Source organism: Hyla sarda, chromosome 2, assembly GCF_029499605.1.
Source record: "Hyla sarda isolate aHylSar1 chromosome 2, aHylSar1.hap1, whole genome shotgun sequence".
NCBI lineage: Eukaryota > Metazoa > Chordata > Amphibia > Anura > Hylidae > Hyla > Hyla sarda.
The window spans coordinates 3,938,898-3,961,704 of NC_079190.1; the positions used below are offsets into that span (position 1 = coordinate 3,938,898).

The 22,807-nt window shown below is 44.3% G+C and overlaps 1 protein-coding gene across 3 annotated transcripts in view; it reads left to right on the forward strand.

Moving 5' to 3' along the window:
• LOC130358177 (gastrula zinc finger protein XlCGF26.1-like) overlaps nt 1-22,807 on the forward strand; it is a 56,219-nt gene that overhangs the window by 6,415 nt on the left and 26,997 nt on the right. For 2 of the 3 annotated variants that reach the window (XM_056561046.1, XM_056561047.1), the window contains exons 2-3: nt 5,612-5,715; nt 15,198-15,365. In XM_056561046.1, the coding sequence (XP_056417021.1) occupies nt 5,612-5,715; nt 15,198-15,365 (272 nt within the window). The remainder of the gene's footprint in view (nt 1-5,611; nt 5,716-15,197; nt 15,366-22,807) is intronic. The other variant, XM_056561049.1, reaches the window with a different exon arrangement.

Consider the following 22,807-nt stretch of genomic DNA (forward strand, 5'->3'; position numbering starts at 1 on the left):
TGTGAGATCTCAGGATATATATATATATATACATCATAGTGTGAGATCTCAGGATATATATATATATATACATCATAGTGTGAGACCTCAGGATATATATATATATATATCATAGTGTGAGACCTCAGGATATATATATATATACATCATAGTGTGAGACCTCAGGATATATATATATACATCATAGTGTGAGATCTCAGGATATATATATATACATCATAGTGTGAGACCTCAGGATAATATATATATATATATACATCATAGTGTGAGACCTCAGGATATAATATATACATCATAGTGTGAGATCTCAGGATATATATATATATACATCAATAGTGTGAGACCTCAGGATATATATACCGTATATACTCGAGTATAAGCCGACCCGAGTATAAGCCGAGACCCCTAATTTCAACCCAAAATCCCAGGAAAAGTTATTGACTCGAGTATAAGCCTAGGGTGGGAAATACCTCATCCCCCCCTGTCATCATCCAGACCCGTCATTAACATCCTCATCATCCCCTTGTCATCATCCCACACATCCCCCCTTCATCATCCCCTTGTCATCATCCCACACATCCCCTTATCATCCCACACATCCCCCCTTCATCATCCCCTTGTCATCATCCCACACATCCCCTTATCATCCCACACATCCCCCCCTTCATCATCCCCTTGTCATCATCCCACACATCCCCCCTTCATCATCCCCTTGTCATCATCCCACACATCCCCTTATCATCCCACACATCCCCCCTTCATCATCCCCTTGTCATCATCCCACACATCCCCTTATCCCACACATCCCCCCTTCATCATCCCCTTGTCATCATCCCACACATCCCCCCTTCATCATCCCCTTGTCATCATCCCACACATCCCCTTATCATCCCACACATCCCCCCTTCATCATCCCCTTGTCATCATCCCACACATCCCCCCTTCATCATCCCCTTGTCATCATCCCACACATCCCCCCTTCATCATCCCCTTATCATCCCACACATCCCCTTATCATCCCACACATCCCCCCTTCATCATCCCCCTTGTAATCATCCCACACCCCCCCCCCCTTCATCATCCCCACCCCCCTTCATCATCCCCACACCCCCCCCCCTTCATCATCCTCTTCTCATCATTCGCCCTCAGTGGTCTTCAACCTGCGGACCTCCAGAGGTTTCAAAACTACAACTCCCAGCAAGCCCGGGCAGCCATCGGCTGTCCGGGCTTGCTGGGAGTTGTAGTTTTGAAACCTCCGGAGGTCCGCAGGTTGAAGACCACTGCGGCCTTCAACATCATCCAGCCCCCTCTCACCCCCTTTAGTTCTGAGTACTCACCTCCGCTCGGCGCTGGTCCGGTCCTGCAGGGCTGTCCGGAGAGGAGGTGGTCCGGTGAGGAGGTGGTCCGGGCTGCTATCTTCACCGGGGGCGCCTCTTCTCCGCGCTTCCGGCCCGGAATAGAGCCGTTGCCTTGACAACGACGCATCTGCGTCGTTGTCAAGGCAACGTGACTATTCTGAGGCCGGGCCCGAAGCGCTTAGAAGAGGCGCCCCCGGTGAAGATAGCAGCCCGGACCACCTCCTCACCGGACCACCTCCTTACCGGACAGCCCTGCAGGACCGGACCAGCGCCGAGCGGAGGTGAGTACTCAGAACTAAAGGGGGTGAGAGGGGGCTGGATGATGTTGAAGGCCGCAGTGGTCTTCAACCTGCGGACCTCCGGAGGTTTCAAAACTACAACTCCCAGCAAGCCCGGACAGCCGATGGCTGCCCTGGCTTGCTGGGAGTTGTAGTTTTGAAACCTCTGGAAGTCCGCAGGTTGAAGACCACTGCGGGTGGGGGAGTTCACTCGAGTATAAGCCGAGGGGGGTGTTTTCAGCACGAAAAATCGTGCTGAAAAACTCGGCTTATACTCGAGTATATACGGTATATACATCATAGTGTGAGACCTCAGGATATATATATATACATCATAGTGTGAGACCTCAGGATATATATATATATACATCATAGTGTGAGATCTCAGGATATATATATATACATCATAGTGTGAGACCTCAGGATATATATATATATACATCATAGTGTGAGACCTCAGGATATATATATATACATCATAGTGTGAGACCTCAGGATATATATATATATACATCATAGTGTGAGACCTCAGGATATATATATATATATACATCATAGTGTGAGACCTCAGGATATATATATATACATCATAGTGTGAGACCTCAGGATATATATATATACATCATAGTGTGAGACCTCAGGATATATATATATACATCATAGTGTGAGACCTCAGGATATATATATATATACATCATAGTGTGAGACCTCAGGATATATATATATATATACATCATAGTGTGAGACCTCAGGATATATATATATACATCATAGTGTGAGATCTCAGGATATATATATATACATCATAGTGTGAGACCTCAGGATATATATATATATATATATATACATCATAGTGTGAGATCTCAGGATATATATATACACATCATAGTGTGAGACCTCAGGATATATATATATATATACATCATAGTGTGAGACCTCAGGATATATATATATATACATCATAGTGTGAGACCTCAGGATATATATATATATACATCATAGTGTGAGACCTCAGGATATATATATATATACATCATAGTGTGAGACCTCAGGATATATATATATATATATATACTTCATAGTGTGAGACCTCAGGATATATATATATACATCATAGTGTGAGATCTCAGGATATATATATATACATCATAGTGTGAGATCTCAGGATATATATATATATACATCATAGTGTGAGACCTCAGGATATATATATATATACACATCATAGTGTGAGACCTCAGGATATATATATACATCATAGTGTGAGACCTCAGGATATATATATATACATCATAGTGTGAGATCTCAGGATATATATATACACATCATAGTGTGAGACCTCAGGATATATATATATACATCATAGTGTGAGACCTCAGGATATATATATATATACATCATAGTGTGAGACCTCAGGATATATATATATATATACATCATAGTGTGAGACCTCAGGATATATATATATATACATCATAGTGTGAGACCTCAGGATATATATATATATACATCATAGTGTGAGACCTCAGGATATATATATATATACATCATAGTGTGAGACCTCAGGATATATATATATATATATATACTTCATAGTGTGAGACCTCAGGATATATATATACATCATAGTGTGAGATCTCAGGATATATATATACATCATAGTGTGAGATCTCAGGATATATATATATACACATCATAGTGTGAGACCTCAGGATATATATATATATACACATCATAGTGTGAGACCTCAGGATATATATATATACATCATAGTGTGAGACCTCAGGATATATATATATATATACATCATAGTGTGAGACCTCAGGATATATATATATACATCATAGTGTGAGATCTCAGGATATATATATATACACATCATAGTGTGAGACCTCAGGATATATATATATACATCATAGTGTGAGACCTCAGGATATATATATATACATCATAGTGTGAGACCTCAGGATATATATATATATATATATATATATATACATCATAGTGTGAGACCTCAGGATATATATATATATATATACATCATAGTGTGAGATCTCAGTATATATATATATATATACATCATAGTGTGAGACCTCAGGATATTTATATATATACATCATAGTGTGAGATCTCAGGATATATATATATATACATCATAGTGTGAGATCTCAGGATATATATATACACATCATAGTGTGAGACCTCAGGATATATATATATATACACATCATAGTGTGAGACCTCAGGATATATATATATATACATCATAGTGTGAGATCTCAGGATATATATATATATACATCATAGTGTGAGACCTCAGGATATATATATATATATACATCATAGTGTGAGACCTCAGGATATATATATATACATCATAGTGTGAGATCTCAGGATATATATATATACATCATAGTGTGAGACCTCAGGATATATATATATACATCATAGTGTGAGACCTCAGGATATATATATATACATCATAGTGTGAGACCTCAGGATATATATATATATACATCATAGTGTGAGACCTCAGGATATATATATATATATATATACATCATAGTGTGAGACCTCAGGATATATATATATATACATCATAGTGTGAGACCTCAGGATATATATATATATATATATATACATCATAGTGTGAGACCTCAGGATATATATATATATATACATCATAGTGTGAGATCTCAGGATATATATATATATATATATACATCATAGTGTGAGACCTCAGGATATATATATATATATACATCATAGTGTGAGACCTCAGGATATATATATATACATCATAGTGTGAGACCTCAGGATATATATATATATAACATCATAGTGTGAGACCTCAGGATATATATATATATATATATACATCATAGTGTGAGACCTCAGGATATATATATATATACATCATAGTGTGAGACATCAGGATATATATATATACATCATAGTGTGAGACCTCAGGATATATATATATATATATATATATATACATCATAGTGTGAGATCTCAGGATATATATATATACATCATAGTGTGAGACCTCAGGATATATATATATACATCATAGTGTGAGATCTCAGGATATATATATATATACATCATAGTGTGAGACCTCAGGATATATATATATACATCATAGTGTGAGACCTCAGGATATATATATATATATATATACACATCATAGTGTGAGACCTCAGGATATATATATATACATCATAGTGTGAGATCTCAGGATATATATATATATACATCATAGTGTGAGACCTCAGGATATATATATATATATATATATACATCATAGTGTGAGACCTCAGGATATATATATATATATACATCATAGTGTGAGACCTCAGGATATATATATATATATACATCATAGTGTGAGACCTCAGGATATATATATATATATACATCATAGTGTGAGACCTCAGGATATATATATATATACATCATAGTGTGAGACCTCAGGATATATATATATACATCATAGTGTGAGACCTCAGGATATATATATATATACATCATAGTGTGAGACCTCAGGATATATATATATACATCATAGTGTGAGACCTCAGGATACATATATATATATATACATCATAGTGTGAGACCTCAGGATATATATATATATATATACATCATAGTGTGAGACCTCAGGATATATATATATATACATCATAGTGTGAGACCTCAGGATATATATATATACATCATAGTGTTTCCTCATATAAGGCGGCTATGGTAATAAATGGATGCTGGGTGTAGTAGTCCTCCAGTGTAAGGGAAGTTATATATACAGCAATACAAGGGTTAATAATGTCCCGAAGAGGAAATATGTCCCCAGCTCAGATGTGACAGCAGGGGGCAGCACCTTATGTGTGAGCGGGCGCTGGAGGGTTAATGTGGAGAAGATTTCTGGTGAATATATAAGATGATTCTGTCCCCGTCCTTGTTCTCCTTCTGCAGGTTCTGGACTCTCACAGATAAAGGTGATGGAGGAGGAGAGAGACATCATGGCTGCCAGGATACTAGACCTCACCCTAGAGATCATCCACCTGATCACCGGAGAGGTGAGAGGTCACATGACTTCTGATCCTATAGATAATACAGGTAGATGACCGGAGAGGTGAGAGGTCACATGACGTCTGATCCTATATATAATACAGGTAGATGACCAGAGAGGTGAGAGGTCACATGACGTCTGATCCTATAGATAATACAGGTAGATGACTGGAGAGGTCAGAGGTCACATGACGTCTGATCCTATAGATAATACAGGTAGATGACCAGAGAGGTGAGAGGTCACATGACGTCTGATCCTATAGATAATACAGGTAGATGACCGGAGAGGTGAGAGGTCACATGACGTCTGATCCTATAGATAATACAGGTAGATGACCGGAGAGGTGAGAGGTCACATGACGTCTGATCCTATAGATAATACAGGTAGATGACCAGAGAGGTGAGAGGTCACATGACGTCTGATCCTATAGATAATACAGGTAGATGACCGGAGAGGTGAGAGGTCACATGACGTCTGATCCTATAGATAATACAGGTAGATGACCGGAGAGGTGAGAGGTCACATGACGTCTGATCCTATAGATAATACAGGTAGATGACCGGAGAGGTGAGAGGTCACATGACGTCTGATCCTATAGATAATACAGGTAGATGACTGGAGAGGTGAGAGGTCACATGACATCTGATCCTATAGATAATACAGGTAGATGACTGGAGAGGTGAGAGGTCACATGACGTCTGATCCTATAGATAATACAGGTAGATGACTGGAGAGGTGAGAGGTCACATGACATCTGATCCTATAGATAATACAGGTAGATGACCGGAGAGGTGAGAGGTCACATGACGTCTGATCCTATAGATAATACAGGTAGATGACTGGAGAGGTGAGACGTCACATGACGTCTGATCCTATAGATAATACAGGTAGATGACTGGAGAGGTGAGAGGTCACATGACATCTGATCCTATAGATAATACAGGTAGATCACCGGAGAGGTGAGAGGTCACATGATGTCTGATCCTATAGATAATACAGGTAGATGACTGGAGAGGTGAGAGGTCACATGCATCTGATCCTATAGATAATACAGGTAGATGACCGGAGAGGTGAGAGGTCACATGACGTCTGATCCTATAGATAATACAGGTAGATGACTGAAGAGGTGAGAGGTCACATGATGTCTGATCCTATAGATAATACAGGTAGATCACCGGAGAGGTGAGAGGTCACATGATGTCTGATCCTATAGATAATACAGGTAGATGACTGGAGAGGTGAGAGGTCACATGACGTCTGATCCTATAGATAATACAGGTAGATGACCGGAGAGGTGAGAGGTCACATGACGTCTGATCCTATAGATAATACAGGTAGATGACCGGAGAGGTGAGAGGTCACATGACGTCTGATCCTATAGATAATACAGGTAGATGACCAGAGAGGTGAGAGGTCACATGACGTCTGATCCTATAGATAATACAGGTAGATGACCGGAGAGGTGAGAGGTCACATGACGTCTGATCCTATAGATAATACAGGTAGATGACCGGAGAGGTGAGAGGTCACATGACGTCTGATCCTATAGATAATACAGGTAGATGACTGGAGAGGTGAGAGGTCACATGACGTCTGATCCTATAGATAATACAGGTAGATGACCGGAGAGGTGAGAGGTCACATGACGTCTGATCCTATAGATAATACAGGTAGATGACCAGAGAGGTGAGAGGTCACATGACGTCTGATCCTATAGATAATACAGGTAGATGACCGGAGAGGTAAGAGGTCACATGACGTCTGATCCTATAGATAATACAGGTAGATGACTGGAGAGGTGAGAGGTCACATGACGTCTGATCCTATAGATAATACAGGTAGATGACCGGAGAGGTGAGAGGTCACATGACGTCTGATCCTATAGATAATACAGGTAGATGACCGGAGAGGTGAGAGGTCACATGACGTCTGATCCTATAGATAATACAGGTAGATGACCGGAGAGGTGAGAGGTCACATGACGTCTGATCCTATAGATAATACAGGTAGATGACTGGAGAGGTGAGAGGTCACATGACATCTGATCCTATAGATAATACAGGTAGATGACTGGAGAGGTGAGAGGTCACATGACGTCTGATCCTATAGATAATACAGGTAGATGACTGGAGAGGTGAGAGGTCACATGACATCTGATCCTATAGATAATACAGGTAGATGACCGGAGAGGTGAGAGGTCACATGACGTCTGATCCTATAGATAATACAGGTAGATGACTGGAGAGGTGAGAGGTCACATGACGTCTGATCCTATAGATAATACAGGTAGATGACTGGAGAGGTGAGAGGTCACATGATGTCTGATCCTATAGATAATACAGGTAGATGACTGGAGAGGTGAGAGGTCACATGCATCTGATCCTATAGATAATACAGGTAGATGACCGGAGAGGTGAGAGGTCACATGACGTCTGATCCTATAGATAATACAGGTAGATGACTGAAGAGGTGAGAGGTCACATGATGTCTGATCCTATAGATAATACAGGTAGATCACCGGAGAGGTGAGAGGTCACATGATGTCTGATCCTATAGATAATACAGGTAGATGACTGGAGAGGTGAGAGGTCACATGACGTCTGATCCTATAGATAATACAGGTAGATGACCGGAGAGGTGAGAGGTCACATGACGTCTGATCCTATAGATAATACAGGTAGATGACCGGAGAGGTGAGAGGTCACATGACGTCTGATCCTATAGATAATACAGGTAGATGACTGGAGAGGTGAGAGGTCACATGACGTCTGATCCTATAGATAATACAGGTAGATGACTGGAGAGGTGAGAGGTCACATGATGTCTGATCCTATAGATAATACAGGTGGATGACTGGAGAGGTGAGAGGTCACATGACGTCTGATCCTATAGATAATACAGGTAGATGACCGGAGAGGTGAGAGGTCACATGACGTCTGATCCTATAGATAATACAGGTAGATGACTGGAGAGGTGAGAGGTCACATGACGTCTGATCCTATAGATAATACAGGTAGATGACTGGAGAGGTCAGAGGTCACATGACGTCTGATCCTATAGATAATACAGGTAGATGACCGGAGAGGTCAGAGGTCACATGACGTCTGATCCTATAGATAATACAGGTAGATGACCGGAGAGGTGAGAGGTCACATGACGTCTGATCCTATAGATAATACAGGTAGATGACCGGAGAGGTGAGAGGTCACATGACGTCTGATCCTATAGATAATACAGGTAGATGACCGGAGAGGTGAGAGGTCACATGACGTCTGATCCTATAGATAATACAGGTAGATGACTGGAGAGGTGAGAGGTCACATGACGTCTGATCCTATATATATTACAGGTAGATGACCGGAGAGGTGAGAGGTCACATGATGTCTGATCCTATAGATAATACAGGTAGATGACTGGAGAGGTGAGAGGTCACATGACGTCTGATCCTATAGATAATACAGGTAGATGACCGGAGAGGTGAGAGGTCACATGACATCTGATCCTATAGATAATACAGGTAAATGACCGGAGAGGTGAGAGGTCACATGACGTCTGATCCTATAGATAATACAGGTAGATGACTGGAGAGGTGAGAGGTCACATGATGTCTGATCCTATAGATAATACAGGTAGATCACCGGAGAGGTGAGAGGTCACATGACGTCTGATCCTATAGATAATACAGGTAAATGACCGGAGAGGTGAGAGGTCACATGACGTCTGATCCTATAGATAATACAAGTAGATGACTGGAGAGGTGAGAGGTCACATGACGTCTGATCCTATAGATAATACAGGTAGATGACCGGAGAGGTGAGAGGTCACATGACGTCTGATCCTATAGATAATACAGGTAGATGACCGGAGAGGTGAGAGGTCACATGACGTCTGATCCTATAGATAATACAGGTAGATGACCGGAGAGGTGAGAGGTCACATGACGTCTGATCCTGTAGATAATACAGGTAGATGACTGGAGAGGTGAGAGGTCACATGACGTCTGATCCTATAGATAATAAAGGTAGATGACTGGAGAGGTGAGAGGTCACATGATGTCTGATCCTATAGATAATACAGGTAGATGACCGGAGAGGTGAGAGGTCACATGACGTCTGATCCTATAGATAATACAGGTAGATGACTGGAGAGGTGAGAGGTCACATGACGTCTGATCCTATAGATAATACAGGTAGATGACCGGAGAGGTGAGAGGTCACATGACGTCTGATCCTATAGATAATACAGGTAGATGACTGGAGAGGTGAGAGGTCACATGACGTCTGATCCTATATATAATACAGGTAGATGACCGGAGAGGTGAGAGGTCACATGATGTCTGATCCTATAGATAATACAGGTAGATGACTGGAGAGGTGAGAGGTCACATGACGTCTGATCCTATAGATAATACAGGTAGATGACCGGAGAGGTGAGAGGTCACATGACATCTGATCCTATAGATAATACAGGTAAATGACCGGAGAGGTGAGAGGTCACATGACGTCTGATCCTATAGATAATACAGGTAGATGACTGGAGAGGTGAGAGGTCACATGATGTCTGATCCTATAGATAATACAGGTAGATCACCGGAGAGGTCACATGACGTCTGATCCTATAGATAATACAGGTAAATGACCGGAGAGGTGAGAGGTCACATGACGTCTGATCCTATAGATAATACAGGTAGATGACTGGAGAGGTGAGAGGTCACATGACGTCTGATCCTATAGATAATACAGGTAGATGACTGGAGAGGTGAGAGGTCACATGACGTCTGATCCTATAGATAATACAGGTTGATGACTGGAGAGGTGAGAGGTCACATGACGTCTGATCCTATAGATAATACAGGTAGATGACTGGAGAGGTGAGAGGTCACATGACGTCTGATCCTATAGATAATAAAGGTAGATGACTGGAGAGGTGAGAGGTCACATGATGTCTGATCCTATAGATAATACAGGTAGATGACTGGAGAGGTGAGAGGTCACATGCATCTGATCCTATAGATAATACAGGTAGATGACTGGAGAGGTGAGAGGTCACATGACGTCTGATCCTATAGATAATACAGGTAGATGACTGAAGAGGTGAGAGGTCACATGATGTCTGATCCTATAGATAATACAGGTAGTTGACTGGAGAGGTGAGAGGTCACATGAACGTCTGATCCTATAGATAATACAGGTAGATGACTGGAGAGGTGAGAGGTCACATGACGTCTGATCTTATAGATAATACAGGTAGATGACTGGAGAGGTGAGAGGTCACATAACGTCTGATCCTATAGATAATACAGGTAGATGACCGGAGAGGTGAGAGGTCACATGACATCTGATCCTATAGATAATACAGGTAGATGACTGGAGAGGTGAGAGGTCACATGACGTCTGATCCTATAGATAATACAGGTAGATGACTGGAGAGGTGAGAGGTCACATGACGTCTGATCCTATAGATAATACAGGTAGATGACCGGAGAGGTGAGAGGTCACATGACATCTGATCCTATAGATAATACAGGTAGATGACTGGAGAGGTGAGAGGTCACATGACATCTGATCCTATAGATAATACAGGTAGATGACTGGAGAGGTCACATGACGTCTGATCCTATAGATAATACAGGTAGATGACTGGAGAGGTGAGAGGTCACATGACGTCTGATCCTATGGAGAATACAGGTAGATGACTGGAGAGGGGAGAGGTCACATGACGTCTGATCCTGTAGATAATACAGGTAGATGACTGGAGAGGTGAGAGGTCACATGAACGTCTGATCCTATAGATAATACAGGTAGATGACTGGAGAGGTGAGAGGTCACATGACGTCTGATCTTATAGATAATACAGGTAGATGACTGGAGAGGTGAGAGGTCACATAACGTCTGATCCTATAGATAATACAGGTAGATGACTGAAGAGGTGAGAGGTCACATGACGTCTGATCCTATAGATAATACAGGTAGATGACTGGAGAGGTGAGAGGTCACATGACATCTGATCCTATAGATAATACAGGTAGATGACCGGAGAGGTGAGAGGTCACATGACGTCTGATCCTATAGATAATACAGGTAGATGACTGGAGAGGTGAGAGGTCACATGACGTCTGATCTTATAGATAATACAGGTAGATGACTGGAGAGGTGAGAGGTCACATGACATCTGATCCTATAGATAATACAGGTAGATGACCGGAGAGGTGAGAGGTCACATGACGTCTGATCCTATAGATAATACAGGTAGATGACTGGAGAGGTCACATGACGTCTGATCCTATAGATAATACAGGTAGATGACCGGAGAGGTGAGAGGTCACATGACATCTGATCCTATAGATAATACAGGTAGATGACTGGAGAGGTGAGAGGTCACATGACATCTGATCCTATAGATAATACAGGTAGATGACCGGAGAGGTGAGAGGTCACATGACGTCTGATCCTATAGATAATACAGGTAGATGACTGGAGAGGTGAGAGGTCACATGACGTCTGATCCTATAGATAATACAGGTAGATGACCGGAGAGGTGAGAGGTCACATGACATCTGATCCTATAGATAATACAGGTAGATGACTGGAGAGGTGAGAGGTCACATGACATCTGATCCTATAGATAATACAGGTAGATGACTGGAGAGGTGAGAGGTCACATGACGTCTGATCCTATAAATAATACAGGTAGATGACTGGAGAGGTGAGAGGTCACATGACGTCTGATCCTATAGATAATACAGGTAGATGACTGGAGAGGTGAGAGATCACATGATGTCTGATCCTATAGATAATACAGGTAGATGACCGGAGAGGTGAGAGGTCACATGACGTCTGATCCTATAGATAATACAGGTAGATGACCGGAGAGGTGAGAGGTCACATGATGTCTGATCCTATAGATAATACAGGTAGATGACTGGAGAGGTGAGAGGTCACATGACGTCTGATCCTATAGATAATACAGGTAGATGAGAGGTGAGAGGTCACATGACATCTGATCCTATAGATAATACAGGTAGATGACCGGAGAGGTAAGAGGTCACATGACGTCTGATCCTATAGATAATACAGGTAGATGACTGGAGAGGTGAGAGGTCACATGACGTCTGATCCTATAGATAATACAGGTAGATGACTGGAGAGGTGAGAGGTCACATGACGTCTGATCCTATAGATAATACAGGTAGATGACTGGAGAGGTGAGAGGTCACATGATGTCTGATCCTATAGATAATACAGGTAGATGACTGGAGAGGTGAGAGGTCACATGACGTCTGATCCTATAGATAATACAGGTAGATGACTGGAGAGGTGAGAGGTCACATGACGTCTGATCCTATAGATAATACAGGTAGATGACCGGAGAGGTGAGAGGTCACATGACGTCTGATCCTATAGATAATACAGGTAGATGACCGGAGAGGTGAGAGGTCACATGACGTCTGATCCTATAGATAATACAGGTAGATGACTGGAGAGGTGAGAGGTCAAATGACGTCTGATCCTATAGATAATACAGGTAGATGACTGGAGAGGTGAGAGGTCACATGACGTCTGATCCTATAGATAATACAGGTAGATGACTGGAGAGGTGAGAGGTCACATGACGTCTGATCCTATAGATAATACAGGTAGATGACTGGAGAGGTGAGAGGTCACATGACGTCTGATCCTATAGATAATACAGGTAGATGACCGGAGAGGTGAGAGGTCACATGACGTCTGATCCTATAGGTAATACAGGTAGATGACTGGAGAGGTGAGAGGTCACATGACGTCTGATCCTATAGATAATACAGGTAGATGACTGGAGAGGTGAGAGGTCACATGACGTCTGATCCTATGGAGAATACAGGTAGATGACTGGAGAGGGGAGAGGTCACATGACGTCTGATCCTGTAGATAATACAGGTAGATGCCTGGAGAGGTGAGAGGTCACATGACGTCTGATCCTATAAAAAATACAGGTAGATGACTAGAGAGGTGAGAGGTCACATGACGTCTGATCCTATAGATAATACAGGTAGATGACTGGAGAGGTGAGAGGTCACATGACATCTGATCCTATAGATAATACAGGTAGATGACTGGAGAGGTGAGAGGTCACATGACGTCTGATCCTATAAATAATACAGGTAGATGACTGGAGAGGTGAGAGGTCACATGACGTCTGATCCTATAGATAATACAGGTAGATGACTGGAGAGGTGAGAGATCACATGATGTCTGATCCTATAGATAATACAGGTAGATGACCGGAGAGGTGAGAGGTCACATGACGTCTGATCCTATAGATAATACAGGTAGATGACCGGAGAGGTGAGAGGTCACATGATGTCTGATCCTATAGATAATACAGGTAGATGACTGGAGAGGTGAGAGGTCACATGACGTCTGATCCTATAGATAATACAGGTAGATGAGAGGTGAGAGGTCACATGACATCTGATCCTATAGATAATACAGGTAGATGACTGGAGAGGTGAGAGGTCACATGACGTCTGATCCTATAGATAATACAGGTAGATGACTGGAGAGGTGAGAGGTCACATGACGTCTGATCCTATAGATAATACAGGTAGATGACCGGAGAGGTAAGAGGTCACATGACGTCTGATCCTATAGATAATACAGGTAGATGACTGGAGAGGTGAGAGGTCACATGACGTCTGATCCTATAGATAATACAGGTAGATGACTGGAGAGGTGAGAGGTCACATGACGTCTGATCCTATAGATAATACAGGTAGATGACTGGAGAGGTGAGAGGTCACATGATGTCTGATCCTATAGATAATACAGGTAGATGACTGGAGAGGTGAGAGGTCACATGACGTCTGATCCTATAGATAATACAGGTAGATGACTGGAGAGGTGAGAGGTCACATGACGTCTGATCCTATAGATAATACAGGTAGATGACCGGAGAGGTGAGAGGTCACATGACGTCTGATCCTATAGATAATACAGGTAGATGACCGGAGAGGTGAGAGGTCACATGACGTCTGATCCTATAGATAATACAGGTAGATGACTGGAGAGGTGAGAGGTCAAATGACGTCTGATCCTATAGATAATACAGGTAGATGACTGGAGAGGTGAGAGGTCACATGACGTCTGATCCTATAGATAATACAGGTAGATGACTGGAGAGGTGAGAGGTCACATGACGTCTGATCCTATAGATAATACAGGTAGATGACTGGAGAGGTGAGAGGTCACATGACGTCTGATCCTATAGATAATACAGGTAGATGACCGGAGAGGTGAGAGGTCACATGACGTCTGATCCTATAGGTAATACAGGTAGATGACTGGAGAGGTGAGAGGTCACATGACGTCTGATCCTATAGATAATACAGGTAGATGACTGGAGAGGTGAGAGGTCACATGACGTCTGATCCTATAGATAATACAGGTAGATAACTGGAGAGGTGAAGGACTCTTACAATGTCTGTAGTGATCGGTTTCTCCCCATACACAGGATTACACAGTAGTGAAGAAGTCGTCTGAGTGTGTGACCCCCCGTGTGTCAGGAGGATCGGGCACCACCAAGAGCCCCACCCCCGAGGATCCTCAACCTCATTCGCTGATACATGAGCAGAAGATCCTAGAACTGACAACCAGGATCACTGAGCTGCTGACTGGAGAGGTGACACTGCTGGGACATTATACAGTAATGGAGGGGTCTGGTGATGACTGGAGAGGTGACACTGGTGGGACATTATACAGTAATGGAGGGGTCTGGTGATGACTGGAGAGGTGACACTGCTGGGACATTATACAGTAATGGAGGGGTCTGGTGATGACTGGAGAGGTGACACTGCTGGGACATTATACAGTAATGGAGGGGTCTGGTGATGACTGGAGAGGTGACACTGCTGGGACATTATACAGTAATGGAGGGGTCTGGGGATGATTAGAGAGGTGACACTGCTGGGACATTATACAGTAATGGAGGGGTCTGGTGATGACTGGAGAGGTGACACTTCTGGGACATTATACAGTAATGGAGGGGTCTGGTGATGACTGGAGAGGTGACACTGCTGGGACATTATACAGTAATGGAGGGGTCTGGTGATGACTGGAGAGGTGACACTGCTGGGATATTATACAGTAATGGAGGGGTCTGGTGATGATTAGAGAGGTGACACTGCTGGGACATTATACAGTAATGGAGGGATCTGGTGATGACTGGAGAGGTGACACTGCTGGGACATTATACAGTAATGGAGGGGTCTGGTGATGATTAGAGAGGTGACACTGCTGGGACATTATACAGTAATGGAGGGATCTGGTGATGACTGGAGAGGTGACACTGCTGGGATATTATACAGTAATGGAGGGGTCTGGTGATGACTGGAGAGGTGACACTGCTGGACATTATACAGTAATGGAGGGGTCTGGTGATGACTGGAGAGGTGACACTGCTGGACATTATACAGTAATGAAGGGGTCTGGTGATGACTGGAGAGGTGACACTGCTGGGACATTATACAGTAATGGAGGGGTCTGGTGATGACTGGAGAGGTGACACTGCTGGGACATTATATAGTAATGGAGGGGTCTGGTGATGACTGGAGAGGTGACCCTGCTGGGCCATATATAGTAATGGAGGGACCTGGTGATGACTGGAGAGGTGACAGTGCTGGGACATTATATAGTAATGGAGGGGTCTGGTGATGATTAGAGAGGTGACACTGCTGGACATTATACAGTAATGGAGGGGTCTGGTGATGACTGGAGAGGTGACAGTGCTGGGACATTATATAGTAATGGAGGGGTCTGGTGATGATTAGAGAGGTGACACTGCTGGGACATTATACAATAATGAAGGGGTCTGGTGATGACTGGAGAGGTGACACTGCTGGGACATTATACAGTAATAGAGGGGTCTGGTGATGACTGGAGAGGTGACACTGCTGGGACATTATATAGTAATGGAGGGGTCTGGTGATGACTGGAGAGGTGACACTGCTGGACATAATACAGTAATGGAGGGGTCTGGTGATGACTGGAGAGGTGACACTGCTGGGACATTATACAGTAATGGAGGGGTCTGGTGATGACTGGAGAGGTGACACTGCTTGGACATTATACAGTAATGGAGGGGTCTGGTGATGATTAGAGAGGTGACACTGCTGGGACATTATACAGTAATGGAGGGGTCTGGTGATGACTGGAGAGGTGACACTGCTGGGACATTATACAGTAATGGAGGGGTCTGGTGATGACTGGAGAGGTGACACTGCTGGGACATTATACAGTAATGGTGGGGTCTGGTGATGATTAGAGAGGTGACACTGCTGGGACATTATACAGTAATGGAGGGGTCTGGTGATGACTGGAGAGGTGACATTGCTGGGACATTATACAGTAATGGAGGGGTCTGGTGATGACTGGAGAGGTGACACTGCTGGGACATTATACAGTAATGGAGGGGTCTGGTGATGATTAGAGAGGTGACACTGCTGGGACATTATACAGTAATGGAGGGGTCTGGTGATGACTGGAGAGGTGATATTGCTGGGACATTATACAGTAATGGAGGGGTCTGGTGATGACTGGAGAGGTGACACTGCTGGGACATTATAAAGTAATGGAGGGGTCTGGTGATGATTAGAGAGGTGACACTGCTGGGACATTATACAGTAATGGGGGGTCTGGTGATGATTAGAGAGGTGACACTGCTGGGACATTATACAGTAATGGAGGGGTCTGGTGATGACTGGAGAGGTGACACTGCTGGGACATTATACAGTAATGGAGGGGTCTGGTGATGATTACAGAGGTGACACTGCTTGGACATTATACAGTAATGGAGGGGTCTGGTGATGACTGGAGAGGTGACACTGCTGGGACATTATATAGTAATGGAGGGGTCTGGTGATGACTGGAGAGGTGACACTGCTGGACATTATACAGTAATGGAGGGGTCTGGTGATGATTAGAGAGGTGACACTGCTGGGACATTATACAGTAATGGGGGGGGGGGGGTCTGGTGATCATTAGAGAGGTGACACTGCTGGGACATTATACAGTAATGGAGGGGTCTGGTGATGACTGGAGAGGTGACCCTGCTGGGACATTATACAGTAATGGAGGGACCTGGTGATGACTGGAGAGGTGACAGTGCTGGGACATTATATAGTAATGGAGGGGTCTGGTGATGATTAGAGAGGTGACACTGCTGGGACATTATACAATAATGAAGGGGTCTGGTGATGACTGGAGAGGTGACACTGCTAGGACATTATACAGTAATAGAGGGGTCTGGTGATGACTGGAGAGGTGACACTGCTGGGACATTATATAGTAATGGAGGGGTCTGGTGATGACTGGAGAGGTGACACTGCTGGACATAATACAGTAATGGAGGGGTCTGGTGATGATTGGAGAGGTGACACTGCTGGGACATTATACAGTAATGGAGGGGTCTGGTGATGACTGGAGAGGTGACACTGCTGGGACATTATACAGTAATGGAGGGGTCTGGTGATGACTGGAGAGGTGATATTGCTGGGACATTATACAGTAATGGAGGGGTCTGGTGATGACTGGAGAGGTGACACTGCTGGGACATTATAAAGTAATGGAGGGGTCTGGTGATGATTAGAGAGGTGACACTGCTGGGACATTATACAGTAATGGGGGGTCTTTTGATGATTAGAGAGGTGACACTGCTGGGACATTATACAGTAATGGAGGGGTCTGGTGATGACTGGAGAGGTGACACTGCTGGGACATCATACAGTAATGGAGGGGTCTGGTGATGATTACAGAGGTGACACTGCTTGGACATTATACAGTAATGGGGGGTCTGGTGATGATTAGAGAGGTGACACTGCTGGGACATTATACAGTAATGGGGGGTCTGGTGATGATTAGAGAGGTGACACTGCTGGGACATTATACAGTAATGGAGGGGTCTGGTGATGACTGGAGAGGTGACACTGCTGGGACATTATACAGTAATGGAGGGGTCTGGTGATGACTGGAGAGGTGACACTGCTGGGACATTATATAGTAATGGAGGGGTCTGGTGATGACTGGAGAGGTGACACTGCTGGGACATTATATAGTAATGGAGGGGTCTGGTGATGACTGGAGAGGTGACACTGCTGGACATTATACAGTAATGGAGGGGTCTGGTGATGATTAGAGAGGTGACACTGCTGGGACATTATACAGTAATGGGGGGGGGGTCTGGTGATCATTAGAGAGGTGACACTGCTGGGACATTATACAGTAATGGAGGGGTCTGGTGATGACTGGAGAGGTGACACTGCTGGGACATTATACAGTAATGGGGGGGGTCTGGTGATCATTAGAGAGGTGACACTGCTGGGACATTATACAGTAATGGAGGGGTCTGGTGATGACTGGAGAGGTAACACTGCTGGGACATTATACAGTAATGGAGGGGTCTGGTGATGACTGGAGAGGTGACACTGCTGGGACATTATACAGTAATGTAGGGGTCTGGTGATGATTAGAGAGTTGACACTGCTGGGACATTATACAGTAATGGAGGGGTCTGGTGATGATTAGAGAGGTGACACTGCTGGGACATTATACAGTAATGGAGGGGTCTGGTGGTGATTAGAGAGGTGACACTGCTGGGACACTATACAGTAATGGAGGGGTCTGGTGATGATTAGAGAGGTGACACTGCTGGGACATTATACAGTAATGCTGGGGTCTGGTGATGATTAGAGAGGTTACACTGCTGGGACATTATACAGTAATGGAGGGGTCTGGTGATGACTGGAGAGGTGACACTGCTGGGACATTATACAGTAATGGAGGGGTCTGGTGATGACTGGAGAAGTGACACTTCTGGGACATTATATAGTAATGGAGGGGTCTGGTGATGATTAGAGAGGTGACACTGCTGGGACATTATACAGTAATGGAGGGGTCTGGTGATGACTCGAGAGGTGACACTGCTGGGACATTATACAGTAATGGAGGGGTCTGGTGATGATTAGAGAGGTGACACTGCTGGGACATTATACAGTAATGGAGGGGTCTGGTGATGACTGGAGAGGTGACACTGCTGGACATTATACGGTAATGGAGGGGTCTGGTGATGATTAGAGAGGTGACACTGCTGGACTTTATACAGTAATGGAGGGGTCTGGTGATGACTGGAGAGTTGACACAGCTGGGACATTATACAGTAATGGAGGGGTCTGGTGATGATTAGAGAGGTGACACTGCTGGGACATTATACAGTAATGGAGGGGTCTGGTGATGATTACAGAGGTGACACTGCTGGGACACTATACAGTAATGGAGGGGTCTGGTGATGATTAGAGAGGTGACACTGCTGGGACATTATACAGTAATGGAGGGGTCTGGTGATGACTGGAGAGGTGATATTGCTGGGACATTATACAGTAATGGAGGGGTCTGGTGATGACTGGAGAGGTGATATTGCTGGGACATTATACAGTAATGGAGGGGTCTGGTGATGATTACAGAGGTGACACTGCTGGGACACTATACAGTAATGGAGGGGTCTGGTGATGATTAGAGAGGTGACACTGCTGGGACATTATACAGTAATGGAGGGGTCTGGTGATGACTGGAGAGGTGACACTGCTGGGACATTATAAAGTAATGGAGGGGTCTGGTGATGATTAGAGAGGTGACACTGCTGGGACATTATACAGTAATGGGGGGTCTGGTGATGATTAGAGAGGTGACACTGCTGGGACATTATACAGTAATGGAGGGGTCTGGTGATGACTGGAGAGGTGACACTGCTGGGACATTATACAGTAATGGAGGGGTCTGGTGATGATTACAGAGGTGACACTGCTTGGACATTATACAGTAATGGAGGGGTCTGGTGATGACTGGAGAGGTGACACTGCTGGGACATTATATAGTAATGGAGGGGTCTGGTGATGACTGGAGAGGTGACACTGCTGGACATTATACAGTAATGGAGGGGTCTGGTGATGATTAGAGAGGTGACACTGCTGGGCCATTATACAGTAATGGAGGAGTCTGGTGATGAGAGGTGACACTGCTGGGACATTATACAGTAATGGAGGGGTCTGGTGATGACTGGAGAGGTGACACTGCTGGGACATTATACAGTAATGGGGGGGGGGTCTGGTGATCATTAGAGAGGTGACACTGCTGGGACATTATACAGTAATGGAGGGGTCTGGTGATGACTGGAGAGGTAACACTGCTGGGACATTATACAGTAATGGAGGGGTCTGATGATGACTGGAGAGGTGACACTGCTGGGACATTATACAGTAATGGAGGGGTCTGGTGATGATTAGAGAGGTGACACTGCTGGGACATTATACAGTAATGGAGGGGTCTGGTGATGATTAGAGAGGTGACACTGCTGGGACATTATACAGTAATGGAGGGGTCTGGTGGTGATTAGAGAGGTGACACTGCTGGGACACTATACAGTAATGGAGGGGTCTGGTGATGATTAGAGAGGTGACACTGCTGGGACATTATACAGTAATGCTGGGGTCTGGTGATGATTAGAGAGGTTACACTGCTGGGACATTATACAGTAATGGAGGGGTCTGGTGATGACTGGAGAGGTGACACTGCTGGGACATTATACAGTAATGGAGGGGTCTGGTGATGTCTGGAGAGGTGACACTGCTGGGACATTATACAGTAATGGAGGGGTCTGGTGATGACTGGAGAAGTGACACTTCTGGGACATTATATAGTAATGGAGGGGTCTGGTGATGATTAGAGAGGTGACACTGCTGGGACATTATACAGTAATGGAGGGGTCTGGTGATGACTCGAGAGGTGACACTGCTGGGACATTATACAGTAATGGAGGGGTCTGGTGATGATTAGAGAGGTGACACTGCTGGGACATTATACAGTAATGGAGGGGTCTGGTGATGACTGGAGAGGTGACACTGCTGGACATTATACGGTAATGGAGGGGTCTGGTGATGACTGGAGAGGTGACACTGCTGGACTTTATACAGTAATGGAGGGGTCTGGTGATGACTGGAGAGTTGACACAGCTGGGACATTATACAGTAATGGAGGGGTCTGGTGATGATTAGAGAGGTGACACTGCTGGGACATTATACAGTAAAGGAGGGGTCTGGTGATGATTACAGAGGTGACACTGCTGGGACACTATACAGTAATGGAGGGGTCTGGTGATGATTAGAGAGGTGACACTGCTGGGACATTATACAGTAATGGAGGGGTCTGGTGATGACTGGAGAGGTGACACTGCTGGGACATGATACAGTAATTGAGGGGTCTGATGATGACTGGAGAGGTGACACTGCTGGGACATTATACAGTAATGGAGGGGTCTGGTGATGATTAGAGAGGTTACACTGCTGGGACATTATACAGTAATGGAGGGGTCTGGTGATGACTGGAGAGGTGACACTGCTGTGACATTATACAGTACTGGAGGGGTCTGGTGATGAGAGGTGACACTGCTGGGACATTATACAGTAATGGAGGGGTCTGGTGATGACTGGAGAAGTGACACTGCTGGGACATTATATAGTAATGGAGGGGTCTGGTGATGATTAGAGAGGTGACACTGCTGGGACATTATACAGTAATGGAGGGGTCTGGTGATGACTCGAGAGGTGACACTGCTGGGACATTATACAGTAATGGAGGGGTCTGGTGATGATTAGAGAGGTGACACTGCTGGGACATTATACAGTAATGGAGGGGTCTGGTGATGACTGGAGAGGTGACACTGCTGGGACATTATACAGTAATGGAGGGGTCTGGTGATGACTGGAGAGGTGACACTGCTGGACTTTATACAGTAATGGAGGGGTCTGGTGATGACTGGAGAGGTGACACTGCTGGGACATTATACAGTAATGGAGGGGTCTGGTGATGATTAGAGAGGTGACACTGCTGGGACATTATACAGTAATGGAGGGGTCTGGTGATGATTAGAGAGGTGACACTGCTGGGACATTATACAGTAATGGAGGGGTCTGGTGATGACTGGAGAGGTGACACTGCTGGGACATTATACAGTAATGGAGGGGTCTGGTGATGACTGGAGAGGTGACACTGCTGGGACATTATACAGTAATGGAG